The 18,556-nt window shown below is 50.3% G+C and overlaps 1 protein-coding gene across 1 annotated transcript; it reads right to left on the bottom strand.

The window, feature by feature from the left end:
• Positions 1-9,194: 9,194 nt before the first annotated feature.
• On the bottom strand, positions 9,195-18,093 carry ccl25b (chemokine (C-C motif) ligand 25b). The gene is made up of 5 exons (XM_078423925.1): positions 18,050-18,093; positions 15,276-15,372; positions 13,845-13,968; positions 12,594-12,744; positions 9,195-9,447 (listed from the first exon to the last, which is right to left on the bottom strand). Exons 2-5 carry the CDS (start codon positions 15,337-15,339, stop codon positions 9,442-9,444), a joined length of 345 nt encoding a protein of 114 aa, XP_078280051.1. The 5' UTR covers positions 15,340-15,372; positions 18,050-18,093; the 3' UTR covers positions 9,195-9,441.
• Between the last annotated feature and the right edge of the window lie 463 nt (positions 18,094-18,556).

Here is an 18,556-nt window from a genome sequence, read left to right as displayed (position 1 = left end):
GGTGGGCCGAAGGGCCTGTTTCCACCAGAATGGTCCACCAAGATGCAGGACAGAACGCGCCAGGAGATCCTTCTTCCCTGTGGCTATCAAACTGTGCTACTCCTCCCTCTTCTGTCGTGGGGTAGACTGAGACTGACTCCCCCTTCCCCCCCCCCCCCCCCTCCCAATCTTTGCACATCCCCCAAGCCTTTCCATTCATCACTTTAATTTCATGTATCTTGTGTTTTTATGACTGTTGGCAGACCAATTTCCCTCCTGGGACTAGATTCTGATGGCGTACTCATCCAAGTCATATTACTGGGTTGCTTTGATGACCCAGGTCAGGGGACTCCCTGCTCATGAGGTCATCCATCCCTCTTGGTTCTCACTGCCTCTGTGATGGAGAACTTGTTTGGGATGAGGAACAGTTCCGCTGTGATTTGCCGCTGTCATGGAATTAAAACAGTCGTCCGTTGTTACAACTGCCTAGCCTCTCTCTTCCCTTTTCTTTACGATGTTCCTTAATTTCAATGGCAATGGAACTCGCAGAGAATGCAATGAAAAATATGAAGTAACATTACGGTCATGACCCACAATCTACCTCTGAAGAAGGGTCTCGACCCAAAACGTCACCCATTCCTTCTCTCCAGTGATGCTGCCTGTCCCGCTGAGTTACTCCAGCATTTTGTGGGGTCTATCTTCGGTGTAAACCAGCATCTGCAGTTCCTTCCTACAACAGTGGAGATTACATGCCAAGTCAAAGACCTGAACTGTTCTGACGAAGAAGCTTTAACCAGAAGCATTAACTCTGTTTCTCTTTCCCACAGATGCTGCCAGACTCGTTTCTTTCAGCATTTCCTGTCTCATTTCAGATTTCCAGCATCTGAGAAGTTGATTGATTTTCCTAATATTTGATGGATAACTTAATGGATGTGGACATTTGGTTAAGAATTCCCATTTCTAAGGGATCGCCTTCTTGGCCTAATTATTCTTGTTACTTAAGTATGATTGTGCCTGGGTATGGTAAGATTATTACTAAACTGCATGCAGAAAAGGAATCTCACTGCACCGAGGTTCACGTGACCATACATGAGCCACTTTCATACTTAAGCAAAGACTCCAGGTCTATTCATCTTGAAAATTGTCCTTTTTATACTATAGACTGTTACAAGGGTAAAATAAATTCTGCAGGAGATCTTAAATTATAACCTAAAATGTCCGACGGGTCAGAAAGTAGGGAGAGCTTAGTTCAGTTTAGTTTAGTTTAGTTAATGATCATGTGTACCGAGGTTAGGGTTGCCAACTGTTCCGTATTAGCCGGGACATCCCTTATTTTGGGCTAAGTTGGTTTGTCCCATATGGGACCGCCCTTATCCCATATTAGGCCCGGGGGGGGGGGGGGGGGGGGGGGGGGGCGCTGTAGGCCTGGATGCTGTAGGCCCGGATGCTGTAGGCCCGGATGCTGTAGGCCCGGACAGTGTAGGCCCAGGCACGGGCGCTGTAGACCCAGATGCTGTAGACCCGGACACTGTAGGCCCGGATGCTGTAGGCCCGGACGCTGTAGGCCCGGACACTGTAGGCCCGGATGCTGTAGGCCCGGACGCTGTAGGCCTGGACGCTGTAGGCCCGGATGCTGTACGCCCGGACAGTGTAGGCCCGGAGGCCCGGGCGCCGCCTAACGGAGTTTGCGTAGCAACCCGCCTCCCGGCCCGGGCGGTCGCCATTGGTGGAGCAGGAGCACGTGGCCGCTGGCTGGGTGAGGTCACGTGGGGCGCGGGGCGGTTGACGTCACCTTGTCCCGTATTTGGGAGCGAGGAAGTTGGCAACCACTAGATGAGGTACAGTGAAAAGCTTTTTTGTTGCGGGCTATCCAATCAGCGAAAAGACTGTACAAAGATTACAATAAAGCCGTCCACAGTGTACAGATATGGGATAAAGGGAATAATGTTCAGTGCAAGATAAAGTCCGATTGAAGATAGTCCTAGGGTCTCCAATGTGGTAGATGGGAGGTCAGGACCACTCTCTAGTTGGTGAGAGGACGGTTCAGTTGCCTGATAACAGCCAGGATGAAACTGCACAGCACCCGGAGAAAGGCCACGCAGTCACAGGTAGAACGTGAGCTCAGGATCGCTCACTACCTGGTATCAGAGGAGTGAGTGTTTCAGGCGTGGACCTTCACAGGGGCACGAGGTTTAAGCAGTGGACATAAACGCCAGCCATTCTTGGCCAGAGGTGACCCCCACTGCTTTAGGATTATTCACACCCTCTCCATTTCTCTCTGACACCTGTGAAAGAAAGTGTGAGCAGCCCAAGGGAGAGAGAAAGGATGGGTGTTTTAAATATTTAAACAGCGGAATCTGCCCTGCTGGTTGTAAGACAGGTTCAGGAGAAAGCCCTGGACTGCCTGGATCTGAAGATGGGAAGGCTGGTATTGCTGCACTGAATATCGCTTGCATCCCTCCACCAATCTCCCATCCACTATCCTACACTGCCCAGCATTTGTGAACCTGGGGAGATTTTCCTCATTAGTTTAGTTTAGTTTAGAGATACAGCGTGGAAAGAGGCCCTTCTGCCCACCGAGTCCGCGCCGGCCAGTGATCCCTGCACATCAACACTATCACACACACACACACACACACACACACACACACACACACACACACACACACACACACACACACACACACACACACTAGGGACAATTTTGCACATACACCAAGCCAATTAACCTACATACCTGAACGTCTTTGGAGTGCGGGAGGAAACCGAAGATCTCGGAGAAAACCCATGCAGGTCATGGGGAGAACGTACAAACTCCGTACAGGCAGCACCCGTAGTCGGGATTGAACCCGGGTCTCCGGCGCTGAGTTCGCTGTAAGGTCGCAACTCTCCCGCTGCGCCACCGTGCCGCCCTCGAAGCAGCGGCATTAGTGAGCAGAGGCATTATCTTCAGCATTTCAATGTTTTCTTTAGTTTCTGCACAAGGTCTTGGTCTGACAGACATGAAGCCTTTCGGCCCTTCAAATGCCATGCGAGCTCCTGGGGGAGTGAAGCCAAACAATCTCAGTCCCTCTCTTCTTCTTTCTCTGCACCTAGGAGTTCTAGGAGCAAAATAAGGCCATTCGGCTCATCGAGTCTACTCTGCCATTCAATCACGGCTGATCTATCTTTCCCTCCCAACCCCATTCTCCTGCCTTCTCCCCATGACCTGTACTTATCAAGAATCTGCAATCTCCGCCTTAAAAAATATCCGTTGACTTGGCCTCCACAGCCTTCTGTGGCAAAGAATTCCACCTTGCAAGTGAATCTCTCTCACGCACGCCGATCAACTCACTTTTGATTCATTTCGCCATTAATTACATCAAGTTACAATTAAAACACAAAGTATGTAGGAAAAGAAAACTGCAGATGCTGGTAAAAATCGAAGGTAGACATAAAAAGCTGAAGTAACTTAACGGGTCAGGCAGCATCTCTGGCGAGAAGGAATGGGTGACGTTTTGGGTCGAGACCCTTCTGGTCTGAAGAAAGGTCTTGACCTGAAAGGTTGCTTCTGATGCCCAATGTAAGATGAAGACCAGATCAAAATGGTGGAATAACCATGAGAGATCGTGAATTAGGATAACTATATGACAATATAAAGAAGTTGGTTAAATCTATGCTTTCAATATTTTGATTGAGAGGACAAAATAGATCAGCCATGATTCAATGGTGGAGTAGACAAGATGGGCTGAATGGCCTAATTCTGCTCCTATCACTTATGTCGTGTTATGATTTATGTCACCCGTCTCCTGTCCTTTATCTGTAAACTGTGGACGACTTGATTGTAATCATGTATAGTTTAGTTTAGTTTAGTTTAGTCTGTGATTTCAGTTTAGTTTATTGTCACGTGTACCGAGGTACAGTGAGCAGCTTTTGTTGCGTGCTAACCAGTCAGCAGAAAGACAATACATGATTACAATCGAGCCATTTGCAGTGTACAGATACACGATAAGGGAATAACCTTTAGTGCAAGGTAAAGCCAGCAAAGTCCGATCAAAGGTAGTCCGAGGGTCACCAAAGAGGTAGACAGTAGTTCAGCACTGCTCTCTGGTTGTGGTAGGATGGACAATAGGTGCAGGAGGAGGCCATTTGGCCCTTCGAGCCAGCACCACCATTCTATGTGATCATGGCTGATCATTCTCAATCAGTACCCCATTCCTGCCTTCTCCCCATACCCCCTGACTCCGCTATCCTTAAGAGCTCTATCTAGCTCTCTCTTGAATGCATTCAGAGAATTGGCCTCCACTGCCTTCTGAGGCAGAGAATTCCACAGATTCACAACTCTCTGACTGAAAAAGTTTTTCCTCATCTCAGTTCTAAATGGCCTACCCCTTATTCTTAACCCGTGGCCCCTTGTTCTGGACTCCCCCAACATTGGGAACATGTTTCCTCCCTCATGGTTCAGTTGCCCAGTTTAGTTTAGTTTATTGTCACGTAAACTGTGGTCGGGTGAAAAGCTTTTTTTGCGTGCTATCCAGTCAGCGGAAAGACCATACATGATTAAAATCAAGCCGCACATGATAAAGGGAATAATGTTTAGTGCAAAATAAAGTCTAGTAACGTTTGATTAAAGATTGTCTGAGGATCTTCAATGAGGTAGATGGTAGCTCAGGACTACTTTTGGGATGGAACCTGGGTCTCCGGCACTGTAAAGATTGTTCCCGATGTTGGGGAAGTCCAGAATCAGGGGTCACAGCTTAAGGATAAGGGGGAAGTCTTTTAGGACCGAGATGAGAAAACATTTCTTCACACAGAGAGTGGTGAGTCTGTGGAATTCTCTGCCACAGAAGGTAGTTGAGGCCAGTTCATTGGCTATATTTAAGAGGGAGTTAGATGTGGCCCTTGTGGCTAAAGGGATCAGGGGGTATGGAGAGAAGGCAGGTACAGGATACTGAGTTGGATGATCAGCCATGATCATATTGAATGGCGGTGCAGGCTCGAAGGGCCTAATGGCCTACTCCTGCACCTATTTTCTATGTTTCTATGTAAAGGCAGCAACTCTACCGCTGCGACACCGTGCCGACATTTGTGGCAATAAAGTATCATTCATTCATTCATTCATTCATTCATTCATTCATTCATTCATTCATACCTTTGGGCAAAATAACAAGGCAATTCTTGTCTTTGAACAGCAGAGGGCCCTGGAGCACAGCACTGACAGGATGTCCTCCATAGAAACATATCGGGTCACGGGGAGAACGTCCAAACTCCGTACAGACAGCACCCGTAGTCGGGATGGAACCCGGGTCTCCGGCGCTGCATTCGCTTTAAGGCAGCAACTCTACCGCTGCGCCACCGTGCCGCCCACAAACACCCAGCATTTATCAATTCGAGCAACACTTGCAATCCTCAGCGTCATTCACTGCCACCCACGTACCTCAGTCAGCAACCTCTCCCCATCGCCCACCACAGAAAGCATTTGATCGCGATGCATCACACAACGGTTTGGGAACCAACTGTTCCATCGTGGACCGCAAGAAATTGTCGAAGGTTTTGGACGCAGCCCAGACCATCGCACAAACCAACCTCCCTTCCATTCAGTCTGAAGAAGGGTCTCGACCCGAAACGTCACCCATTCTTTCTCTCCAGAGATGCTGCCAGACCTGCTGTCTTACTCCAGCATCTTGTGTCTCCCTTCCACTGACTCCATCTACACCTCACGCTGCCTCGGCAAGGCCAGCAGCATAATCAAGGGCCAGTCTCACCCCGGTCACTCCCTCTTCTCCCCTCTCCCATCGGGCAAAAGGTACAGAAGTGTGAAAACGCACACCTCCAGATTCTGGAGCAGTTTCTTCCCAGCTGTTATCAGTCAACTGAACCATACTATCACAACTAGAGAGCGGCCCTGAGCTACCATCTACCTCATTGGAGACCCTCGGACTAACTTTGATCGGACTTTACTGGACTTTATCTTGCACTGAACGTTATTCCCGTTATTCCCTTTGTCCTGTATCTGCACACTGTGGACGGCTTGATTGTAATCATGTATTGTCTTTCCGCTGACTGGACAGCACGCAGCCAAAGCTTTTCACTGTACCTCAGTACACAATAAACTAAACTCTTCCCAGCTTGGTGAGCCTGGTGAGAGGCAGCACAATGGCGCAGTGGTAGAGTTGCTGCCTTAAGGCGTAAGAGACCTGGGTTTGGTCCTGACTCTGGGTGCTGCCTGTGTGGAGTTTCACCACATCCCCCTCATCACCCTCCTCCCTCCCCCCCCCCCCCCCCACATGGCCAAGTGGGTTTCTCCCGGGTGCTCCGGTTTCCATTTACGGAACGTCCTTTGATTCTGAGGCTGTGCCCTCTGGTCCTAGACTCTCCCACAAGGGGAAACATCCTCTCCACATCCACTCTACCCAGGCCTTTCACTGTTCTGTAAGTTTCAATGAGGTCCCCCCTCATCCTTCTAAACTCCTGGTACCACAGAGGTTTAAGTTAGTACCGCATGGTAGTTCGTAAACATATGCACAGATGTCTGGACACAAAAGAACAAAACTGGTTAGCTACAGAAGCCCCGTTTGGAAGCTGTCTGGTCGATTTTGTTCGGATAGCCTGTTGTTGTAAAGAGCAGTTTTGCCAGCAGCAATAGATGATTTATGCTTGTGTTCAACCTGAGCGATTGGACGTTGTAAAACGATTACAATAAAACATAATTGACATGGGAAATGTTGCTGCAGGGATGGGATTAATATGATGAGGTAATATTTCTTCAGCATTCTACCCGTAAATTAAACCAAATGAGTCTTTACAAGTACGCATGTTATACTTACAGTTGCATTTTGAAAACAGAAATCAAATCCTGAAAACTGAAATAATAAAATCGTGAGAGGAATAGATCGGGTAGACGCACAGAGTCTCTTGCCCAGAGTAGGGGAATCGAGGACCAGAGGACATAGGTTTAAGGTGAAGGGGTAAAGATTTAATAGGAATCTGAGGGGTAACCTTTAAACACAAAGGGTGGTGGGTGTATGGAACGAGGTGCCAGAGGAGGTAGTTGAGGCCGGGACTATCCCAATGTTTAAGAAACAGATAGACAGGTACATGGATAGGACAGGTTTGGAGAAATATGGAGCAAACACGGGGAGGTGGGACTAGTGTAGCTGGGACATGTTGGCCGGTGTGGGAAAGTTGGGCCAAAGGGCCTGTTTCCACACTGTATCACTCTGTGACCCTGACTCCTCAAATTTCCATGGTCGGATTTAAACTCTTGTTTCAACTCCAAGCCACTAGTTTACAGTCTGAAGAAGGCTCTCATCCCGAAACGTCACCCAATCCTTCTCTCCCGAGATGCTGCCTGACCCGCTGAGTTACTCCAGCATTTTATGTCTACCCACTAGTTTACAAGTCCAGTGTTATCATTAATGTCACTGCACCTGCTGTGATTCAGACTGGGTCAAAAGGGGCCGCACAATAAAAGGAACGTACCTTTCAACAGGAGGTGAGGGGGGATTTCCTTAACCAGAGGGTGGTGAATCTGTGCAATTCATTGCCCCAGATGGCTGTGGAGGCCAAGTCAATGGGTATTTGTAAAGCAGAGATAGATAGGTTCTTGATTAGTACCGGTGTCAGGGGTTATGGGGAGCAGGCAGGAAAATTAAAGGGCCCTTATTTAGAAATGAAGTGAGGAGGAACATCTTTAGTCAGAGGGTAGTTAATCTGTGGAACTCATTGCCACAGAGGGCTGTGGAGGCCAAGTCAGTGGATATTTTTAAGGCCGAGATAGACAAATTCTTGATTAGAACGGGTGTCAAGGGTTATGGGGAGAAGGCAGGAAAATGGGAATGGGAGGCAGAGATCAGCCATGATTGAATGGCGGAGTAGACTCGATGGGCCGAATGGCCTAAATCGACTTGTGATCATGTGTGGAGAGATGGAATAGGCGACGTTTCGGGTCGAGAGCCTCCTTCAGACTAGATAGCAGGTGTTTTGATTAGATATGAAATAAAGCACTGGAGACACTTTGAATGAACCGATGGATGTTTATTGGATCGCGGAAACAATCTCAAGAATGCGGTTAATCAGGCCTACTCTGCAATAAGCTACATCAAACCATCAGAATCAAAAATCTATCATAATACGTAGGGTTGCCAACGTCCTCACTCCCAAATACGGGACAAGGTGACGTCACCGTCCCGCGCCCCACCTCACCTCACCCAGCCAGCGGCCACGTGCTCCCGCTCCACCAATGGCGGCCGCCCGGGCCGGTAGGCGGGTTGCCATGCAACCTCCATCAGGCGGCGCCCGGGGCCTACACTGTCCAGGACTACAGCGGCCCCCGGGCTACAGTGTCCGGGCCTACAGTGTGCGGGCCTACAGTGTGCGGGCCTACAGTGTCCGGGCCTACAGTGTCCGGGCCTACAGTGTCCGGGCCTACAGTGTCCGGGCCTACAGTGTCCGGGCCTACAGTGTCCGGGCCTACAGTGTGCGGGCCTACAGTGTCCGGGCCTACAGTGCGGGCCTACAGTGTCCGGGCCTACATCGCCGTCCGGGCCTACATCGCCACCCGGGCCTAATACGGGACAAGGGCGGTCCGTACGGGACAAATCAATTTAGCCCAAAATACGGGATGTCCCGGCTAATACGGGACAGTTCGCGACCCTACTAGTACGTAAACTACACTAAATGTTGCAGACAAAATATGGAGTGTGGCCCAGCTTACGGAAAGATTCAGAAACCCGTGAGATGACTGTCTTGTCCCTGCGGCAATACTCCATCCGGTGCCCCTCATACCTGGAGATATGCCCACTGCAGTTCCCCACACCCAACAGTTTGAAATGCTAACTTAAGAAGAGTACATTATAAAAAGGTAAACCAGTCCCTACAGTTAAAATGTAGGGCACTGCACAGACTGACTAACATGTAGCCAAGAGATCAAAATAGAGCTGTCTGTCGTGTTGTATAATGACAGAGTTGTTGATTTAACAGTGGCGATCTATGTGTGTAAATTATTCCCTGGCCAAGCTATGTCTGACAATGTGGTATTCTTGACACAAAATGCCGGAGTAACTCAGCGGGACAGGCAGCATCTCTGAAGAGGAAGAATGGGTGATGTTTCAGGTCGAGTCTGAAGAAGGGTCTCGACCCGAAACGTCACCCATTCCTTCTCTCCTGAGATGCTGCCTGACCCGCTGAGTTACTCCAGCATTTTGTGTCTACCTTCGGTGTGAACTAGTTCCTTCCTTCACACAATATGGTGTCCTAGTCCTGATCTTCCCCTCCATTCTCTTCCAGAGAGTACTGCTCTCTCTTCCATTGCCCTTTGCAGCCAGGGGTCTTGCGGTTAAGTATGAGCTAGGGTAAGTGTTGATCACTCTCGGTATAGTCTTAGGTAATGCACTTGGAACTCTTTTCCACGGTGGTGTTGGCAGCATGGGAGGGCATCATGGTAGATCATCTTCCAACCTCCGTGCTGCTCTGATAGTTCCATTACTTCTGCAAGGAAAAAGGAGAGATAATTCTCAGGCAGGTTGTAATATTATCAATGGGGAGTAAGGAGCAGTAGCATTCGCAGAGATTAGATAGATACAGACACAAAGTGCTGGAGTAACTCAGCGGGTCAGGCAGCATCTCTGGAGAGAAGGAATAGGTGACGTTTCGGGTCAGGACCCTTCATCAGACTGATCTGAGGTGGCCCAATGCTTTGCAGGTGATATCTTACACTTGTAACCTGAAATGTGTTGGCAGATTTAGTTTAGTTTGGAGAAACAGCGAGGAAACCGGCCCACCGAGCCCGCGCCAACCAGTGATCCTCGTACACCAGTTCTATCCTAGACACTAAGGACAATGTACGGAAACCGATTAAGCTGCAGACCCGCACGTCTTTAGAGTGTGGGAGGAAACCGGAGCATCCGGAGAAATCCCACGGGGAGAACATGCAAACTCCGTACAGACAGCACCGTTAGTTAGGATCGAACCCGGGTCTCTGGCGCTGTGAGGCAGCAACTCTACCGCTGCGCCACCGTGCCGGCCCGTTTATATGCGACAAATCCCGAATCAGGGCGAGGATTTGTCAGTGTGGGTCGTTCCTCACAGAGGACTGCTTCAGGCTGAACGTCTACACGCCAAGCATTCTCACTCTACACTGTGATGGATTATTACTCACATTCAGATAGCGTTAATGACAAGGTTGGATTACTGTGAATTAATGAGACACCTGCCTTCCATTGACTCCATCTACACCTCGCGCTGCCTCGACAAGGCCAGCAGCATAATCATGGACCAGTCTCACCCCGGCCACTCCCTCTTCTCCCATCGGGCAAAAGGTACAGAAGTGTGAAAACGCACACCTCCAGATTCAGGGACAGTTTCTTCCCGGCTGTTATCAGGCAACTGAACCGTCCTCTCACCAACTAGAGAGCGGTCCTGACCTCCCGTCTACCTCATTGGAGACCCTCGGACTATCTCTAATCGGATTTTACTGGACTTTATCTTGCAGTAAACATTATTGCCTTTTCCTGAATTTGAACACTGTGGACAGCCTGATTGTAATCATGTATAATCTTTCCACTGGCTGGATAGCACGCAACATAAAAGCTTGTACACGTGACTACAATAATAAATTAAACTAAGCTAAACTAAGCTAAATTGACAATAAACTATACTAACCAACAAAGCACCGTCAGAATTTATTTCATTGCATCTTATTTTAATGTAGTTGCCTCTCATCCTTCTAAGGAGAATTAAATTTTAGAATGTCTTCTAAAGAGAATTAAACTAAACTAAATCGTTGCTTCTACTCGAGGTAAGGGGACGTGAGTTTGCAATCCAACATACTAGATGACTGATATGGAAGATCCAATGAATTCTTTAGCTTACAGTTTTTGTTTAGAAACACACAGCGTGGAAACAGGCCCTTCGGCCCACCGAGTCCGTGCCGACCAGCGACCCCCTCACTAACACTATCCTACACACACCAGGGTCAATTTACAATTTTACTAAAGCCCAATTAACCTGCAAGCCCTACGTCTTTGGAGTGTGGGAGGAAACCGGAGCACCCTGAAGAAACCCTCATCGTCGCAGGGAGATGGTAGAGGTTGGTGGGACTGTTTCAGATGTGGACACTGGTGGATGTCCCAGATAGGCCCATGGTGGACATGAACACCTCCAGATTCAGGGACAGTTTCATCCCAGCTGTTACCAGGCAACTGAACCGTCCTCTCACCAACTGGAGAAATGTCCTGACCTCCCATCTACCTCGTTGGGGACCACATCAAGGGATCTATATGAAGAGCCTGGGGCTGGTCTTGACTTCTCCCCCCACCCTGTTTTCAGACACATGTACACCAAGAGCACCATTTTGATTCCAGCCCCACACTCATGAATTATCTGAAGAAGGGACTCGACCCGAAACGTCACCCATTCCTTCTGTCCAGAGATGCTGCCTGACCCGGGGAGTTACTCCAGCTTCTTGAGTCTACCTTTGGTTGAAACCAGCATCTGCATTTCTTTCCCGCACATAATTATTCACCGAGAATGTTTTTGGATAGGAAAATGCTGGTGCAAATCGAAGGTATCACAAAATGCTGGAGTAACTCAGCAGGTCAGGCAGCATTTCAGGAGAGAAGCATCTCCGGAGATGCTGCCTGACCTGCTGAGTTACTCCAGCATTTTGTGATACCTAAGAATGTTTTTGGAGTTGTTCACCAACGATAGTCACCAATTAGGGGCGGCACGGTAGCGCAGCGGTAGAGTTGCTGCCTCACAGCGCCAGAGACCCAGGTTCAATCCTCACTACGGGTGCTGTCTGTACGGAGTTTGGACGTCCTCCCTGCGATGATGAGGGTTTCCTCAGGGTGCTCCGGTTTCCTCCCACACTCCAAAGACGTACAGTGTTTGTAGGTTAATTGGCTTTAGTAAAATTGTAAATTGTCCCTAGTGTGTGTAGGATAGTGTTAGTGAGGGGGTCGCTGGTCGGCACGGACTCGGTGGGCCGAAGGGCCTGTTTCCACGCTGCGTGTTTCTAAACAAAAACTGTAAACTAAAGAATTCATTGGATCTTCCATATCAGTCATCTAGTATGTTGGATTCCTGGCAGCAGATTCCCTGTCTACCAACGAAGGAACCCTCTTTAAAACAGTCACTGATTCTGGCAATGACAGAGGGCGTAATGTGCAGGGAGGAACAGCAGGTGCCGGTTTAAACCGAGGAGAGATGCAAAAATGCTGGAGTAACTCAGCGGGACAGGCAGCGTCTCTGGAGAGAAGGGATGAACGGGTGACGTTTCGGGTCGAGATCCTTCTTCAGACTCAAGAAGAAGGGTCGAGCCCCGAAACGTCACCCATTCATCCCTTCTCTCCAGAGACGCTGCCTGTCCCACTGAGTTACTCCAGCATTTGTGTGTCCATCCTGGCAGTGGGAGGGGTGGACGAACACTCCCTCAGGATGCAGAGCGCAAAACGAGTGTAGGACCAAGTCACCAGTGTGCTTGAGTGTAACTGCAAGATCTGAAGGAGGGTCTCGACCCGAAACGTCACCAATTCCTTCCCTCCCGAGATGCTGCCTGTCCCGCTGAGTTACTCCAGCGTTTTGTGGGCACACTGTTCTAGATCGATGTGCTATCCCTGCTCCTTGACACTTACCTTTTGCCGCTTCTTACACAAGTTTGGATGTCTCTTCCATTTTCTGGTAGTTTCATTCTTCTTAAACTGACTCTTTTTCGATCCACTGATGAGGTTTCTGACCCACTTCTCGTGGGGGTTAACACAGATGGTTGCACAAGTCAACTCCAGGCTGTGGGCATGAAGAATATTAAATTACGTTCAAGCTAGAGTGCGGCACGGTGGCGCAGTGGTAGAGTTGCCGCCTCACAGCGCCAGAGACCCAGGGTTCAATCCTGACTATGGGCGCTGTCTGTACGGAGTTTGTACGCTCTCCCCCTGACCTGCATGGGTTTTCTCCAGGTGCTCCGGTTTCCTCCCACACTCCAAAGACGTGCAGGTTTGTAGGTTAATTGGCTTTTGTCAATTGTCCCTAATGTGTGTGTGTGTGGGATAGAACCAGCGTACGGGCTGACCACTGGTCGGCAGGGACTCGGTGGGCAGTGGGGAGGGAGGTGTGTGGGGGTGGGGAACTGGTCCAAGGGAGGGTGTGTGAGGGGGAGGGGAACTGTCCCAGTGGAGGTGGGGGGGGGGGGGTTGGGGAGGGGTAACTACAAGTGGAGGAGGGTGGGGGGGAAGGGAATTGTCCCAGTGGGGGGGGGGAGAGTGTGGATTGTGGGGACCGGGGAAAGGGACCTGTCGCAGTGCGGGGGGAGGTAGTGTGAGGGGGGAGGGGGGAGGGGGGAGGGGGGAGGGGGGGTTTGAGGGGGGGAGGGGACCTGTCCTAGTTGGGGGGGGGGAGGAAATGTGTGGGGGTAAGAGACCAGGGGGGGGGGGACCTGTCCCAGAGGGGGGGGAGGGTGTGAGGGGGAGGGGCGGGTTGAGGGGGGAGGAGACCTGTCCTAGTGGGAGGAGTGTGAGGGGAGGGGGGGTGAGGGGTCCTGTCCCAGTGGAGGGAGGGTGGGGGGGTGAGGGGAGGGGGGGATCTGTCCCAGTGGGGGGGGGGGATTGTGAGGGGGAGGGGGCAGTTGAGGGGGGAGGGGTCCTGTCCCAGTGGGGGGGGGGATTGTGAGGGGGTGGGGGGGTGAGGGGAGGGGGGGATCTGTCCCAGTGGGGGGGGGGATTGTGAGGGGGAGGGGGCGCTTGAGGGGGGAGGGGTCCTGTCCCAGTGGGGGGGGGGGATTGTGAGGGGGAGGGGGCGGTTGAGAGGGGAGGGGTCCTGTCCCAGTGGGGGGGGGGGGGAGTGTGAGGGGGTGGGGACATTACCACAGCCGTGGTTAACCCTGTACTCACATTACTGCGTGCAGGTTGCATCCTCCACCTGTGTGTTGCACCTGGAAGCTGAGGATGCTTCTCTGAACTCTCCGGGGGTTTTTCACCTTGACGTACTTCAGGCAGCAATCTTCGAAGGAGTGTGCTGTTTAGCGAGACACAAGCGACACAACGTGAGGAGAAGAAAGGTCTGGACCCGAAACGTCACCCATTCCTTCTCTCCTGAGATGCTGCCTGACCCGTGGAGTTACTCCAGCATTTTGCGTCTACCCACAAATGACATAATCTGGTTAAATTAGTGCAACAGTGATCATAAACTCATAAGGGACAGGAGCAGAATTAGGCCATTCGGCCCATCAAGTCAATCATGGCTGATCATAGGTTTAAGGTGAAGGGGAAAAGATTTAATAGGAATCTGAGGGGTAACTTTTTCACACAAAGGGTGGTGGGTGTATGGAACAAGCTGCCAGAGGAGGTAGTTGAGGCTGGGACTATCCCAACGTTTAAGAAACACTTAGACAGGTACATGGATCGGACAGGTTTGGAGGGATATGGAGTAAACACAGGCAAGTGGGACATGTTGGTCGGTGTGGGCAAGTTGGGCCGAAGGGCCTGGTTCCACACTGTATCACTCTATGACTCTAAACTAAACACAACAATTGTACTCACTGTGTAGGAAGGAACTGAGGATGCTGGTTCACACTGAAGAAAGACACGAAATGCTGGAGGAACTCAGACACGCGGGTTTATCTGTGTATGTGTCTATGAAGTTGGGTCTCGACCCGAAACGTCATACATTCCTTCTCTCCAGAGGTGCTGCCTGTCCCACCGAGTTACTCCAGCATTTTGTGTCTATCTTCAATTTTACACACTGATTGCCATTGTAACGGCAGAGACCCTGACACGTTTGCATTGAACCGGGAGTTGTGTGTGCCAGTGTAAGTGTGCACATGTATGTGTGTGCACGAGTGTGTGTGTGTGTGCAAGAGTGTGTGTGTGCAAGAGTGTGTGTGTGGAAGAGTGTGTGTGTGCAAGAGTGTGTGCGCAAGAGTGTGTGTGTGCAAGAGTGTGTGTGCAAGTGTGTGTGCAAGTGTGTGTGTAAGAGTGAATGTGTGTAAGAGTGTGTGTGTAAGAGTGTGCGAGAGTGTGTGTCTGTGTGTAAGAGTGTGTGTGTGCAAGAGTGTATGTGTGTGCAAGAGTGTGTGTGTGCAAGAGTGTATGTGTGTGCAAGAGTGTGTACAAGTGCGTGCGAATGTGTGAGTTTGTGCGTGTGCGTGAGATTGTGTGTGTGAGTTTGAGTGCGTGTGAGTGTGCACAAGTGTGCACGTGTGTGCGTATGTGTGTATGAGCATGTGCGTGTGTGTGTGCGTGCGACTGAGTGTGCAAGTGTGCGTGCGAGTGTGTGTGTGTGTACAAGTGAGTGTGCGTGCGTGTGTGTGTGGGTTTACTCACCCTGGGCAGAGCTCCAGTCAATGCAGGCTGCCATCAGCACTAGGGTGAGTAACAGGAACTTCATTCCGTCTCTGTGTCAGCTCTCTGCCGCTGGGGTCTGGGTGGGGAAAGCCACATGTCAGTTTCTGCAGCAGACTGTTTCTGTTTCTCCAAAAATAAACTTTTTATTTTAGTTTTAGTTTAGTTTAGAGACTCAGCGTGGAAACAGGCCCTTCGGCCCACCGAGTTCGCACAGACCAGTGATCCCTGCACACTAACACTATCCTACACACACTAGGGACAATTTACACTTAAACCAAGCCAATTACCCTACAAACCTGCACGTCTTTGGAGTGTGGGAGGAAACCGAAGATCTCGGAGAAAACCCGTGCAGGTCACGGGGAGAGCGTACAAACTCCGTGCAGACGGCACCCGTAGTCAGGATCGAACCCGGGTCTCTGGCGCTACAAGCTCTGTAATGCAGCAACTCTACCGCTGCGCCACCGTGCCGCCCTCTAAACTAAACTAAGGTAGTGAGGTTCGGACAGTGCAGGAAGAATCTGACTGGGAGAACTCCCTGCAGCTGAGAGCTTCACAGTCACACACCCTCTTTTATTGTCAAAAAATACTTTATTCAAGAAAATAAATATATACAAAACATGTTCCTTCCAAAACTCTATCTGACATTCTCGGAGGCTTTACGTACATTCAACACAGATATTCAATACACCAATTACACAAAATTACCCCCCACCCTTGCCACGCAAGTGGCCCACTGGCGTGGAATCCCTTCCCTTATTTGGAGGGGCGTCTCTCTCCACCACACCCTGCCCCCCATGTCCAGCAGCGGAAGGACCCTAGACTGTGGTCCTCCCCCACAGGGCCTTGGCATTGGCTGCACCGAGCTTCAGTGCGTCCCTCAGCACGTACTCCTGCAGTCTGGAGCGGGCCCAGTCAGCAACATTCCCCCACGGACAGCTTGCTCCGCTGGGAGGCCAACAAAGCTCGGGCAGACCAACGAGCATCTTCCACCGAGTTGATGACCTTCCAGCAGCGCTCGATGTCCGACTCTGAATGTGTCCCTGGGAACAGTCCGTAGATCACAGAGTCCTCTGTGACGGAGCAGTTTGGAATAAATCGTGGCGGGGACCCTTGCAAACCTCTCCAGACTCTCTTGGCAAATCCACGCTCTGCGCTGTCTCAATTGGTAAATTGTCCCTAGTGTGCGGGGATCGCTGGTCGGCGCGGACTCGGTGGGCCGAAGGGCTTATTTCTGCGCTGTATCTCTAAACTAAACTGAATTAAACCAATACTATCTGAACACTATTACCCATCAACAGCACTCCGGCAAAGTCTGCAGGGGTCAGGAACAGGGACTTGAATTCTCAATCTAATCGGTCTTTCCTCAGCTGTTCAAAGGTGACAGGGTGCAGCCGCGCACTGATTGTAGATCTGTGCCTCACTCTGAGTGGTGCAGGAACGAACTGCAGGTGCTGCTTTAAACCAAAGGCAGACACAAAATGCTGGAGTAACTCAGCAGGACAGGCAGCATCTCTGGAGAGAAGGAATGGGTCTCAGGTCTCGACCTGAAACGTCACCTATTCCTTCTCTCCAGAGATGCTGCACGCACACACACACACATACACACATGCACACACACACACGCATACACACGCACACACATACACACACACGCACACGCACACATACACACACACACACACACACACACACACGCACACATACACACATGCACACACACACACATCCGCGCACACACACACATCCGCGCACACACGCACACATGCACACACACACACACACATACACACATGCACACACACACACGCATACACACGCACACACATACACACACACGCACACGCACACATACACACACACACACACACACACGCACACATACACACATGCACACACACACACATCCGCGCACACACACACATCCGCGCACACACGCACACACACACACACACACATACACACATACACACATGCACACATACACACGCACACACATACGCACACACACACGCACACATACACACACACGCACACATACACACACACGCATACACACACACACACACACAATGTGGGGCCACAAGGAGTTAACAGTCGCGCGGGTCTCAGTGGCAGAAGGAGAGGGAAAGAGTACGTCACACTCAGAGAGTAGTGACAGTGTCACACTCACAGATGGAGACACACTCGTGGCAGTGGATAACACACTCACCAGGTACCGACGTCACACTCAGTAGAGCGGAACGTTACGCTCATCCGTACTCCACCCCACCACAAACTGTCTCAGTCCCAAGCCGCGGCCACATTTCATCAGTTCACAAGTTACAGGAGTAGAATTAGACCATTCGGCCCATCAAGTCTACTCCGCCATTCAATCATGGCTGGTCTATCTCTCCCTCCTAACCCCATTCTCCTGCCTTCTCCCCATAACCCCTGACACTTGCACCAATCAGGGAAGAGATTTGACAGAGTTAGATTAGAAACGTAGAAACATGGAAACATAGAAAATAGGTGCAGGAGGAGGCCATTTGGCCCCTCGAGACAGCACCGCCATTCATTGTGATCATGGCTGATCATCCACAATCATTACCCCTTCTCCCCATACCCCTTGATTCCGCTAGCCCCTAGAGCTCTATCTAACACATTTAAACACATTAAACAAATTTCCTATCAGCCCACTCTGCGTCGCTAACTCTTATCTCGTGGTTTTCCCATCTGCCAGGCGGCAGAAGAACACAAGATGTTGTTCCACTTACATCAATGTGTGATGCCTTCTCTCTCTCTCTCCCTCCCCTCCGCTCTGCTCCGTGAACCAGCACAGGTGCACGCTTCCCTTTATACGTCTCGCTCGCCCCACCCCTGCAACAATCTGCTGACACGATTCCTTTTTCTTTGGGTACACCTGGATGTTTGACACGAGTTCTATCAAGCGGAATATTCCCAAACGAGGCAGCCACCGGTGATAGCCAAGCAAGGTACAGTCCATTAACTGCAAACGCTGTTTGTAACAGGCACCACTTGACAGGTAACCAGATCCAGGCAGACGCTACTCCAGTCAATAAACAGGCACCTGATAGAAGCTCTCAGACGCTATTCAACCTTACCACCATCACCTTCTGAAACTTGGAAAGTCATGTGAAGAGTGTTTTATCGTCAAAAGTCCCACATAGAACAGTGAAAAATTTCCCTGCAGCAAAACAACACAATATATAAAGTAGTATAAGAAGATAACTGCAGATACTGGTACAAATCGAAGGTATTTA

This window comes from Rhinoraja longicauda, chromosome 28 (assembly GCF_053455715.1).
Source record: "Rhinoraja longicauda isolate Sanriku21f chromosome 28, sRhiLon1.1, whole genome shotgun sequence".
NCBI lineage: Eukaryota > Metazoa > Chordata > Chondrichthyes > Rajiformes > Arhynchobatidae > Rhinoraja > Rhinoraja longicauda.
The sequence above is the reverse complement of the archived record's forward strand: the minus strand, read 5'-3'. Positions and strand labels throughout refer to the sequence as shown.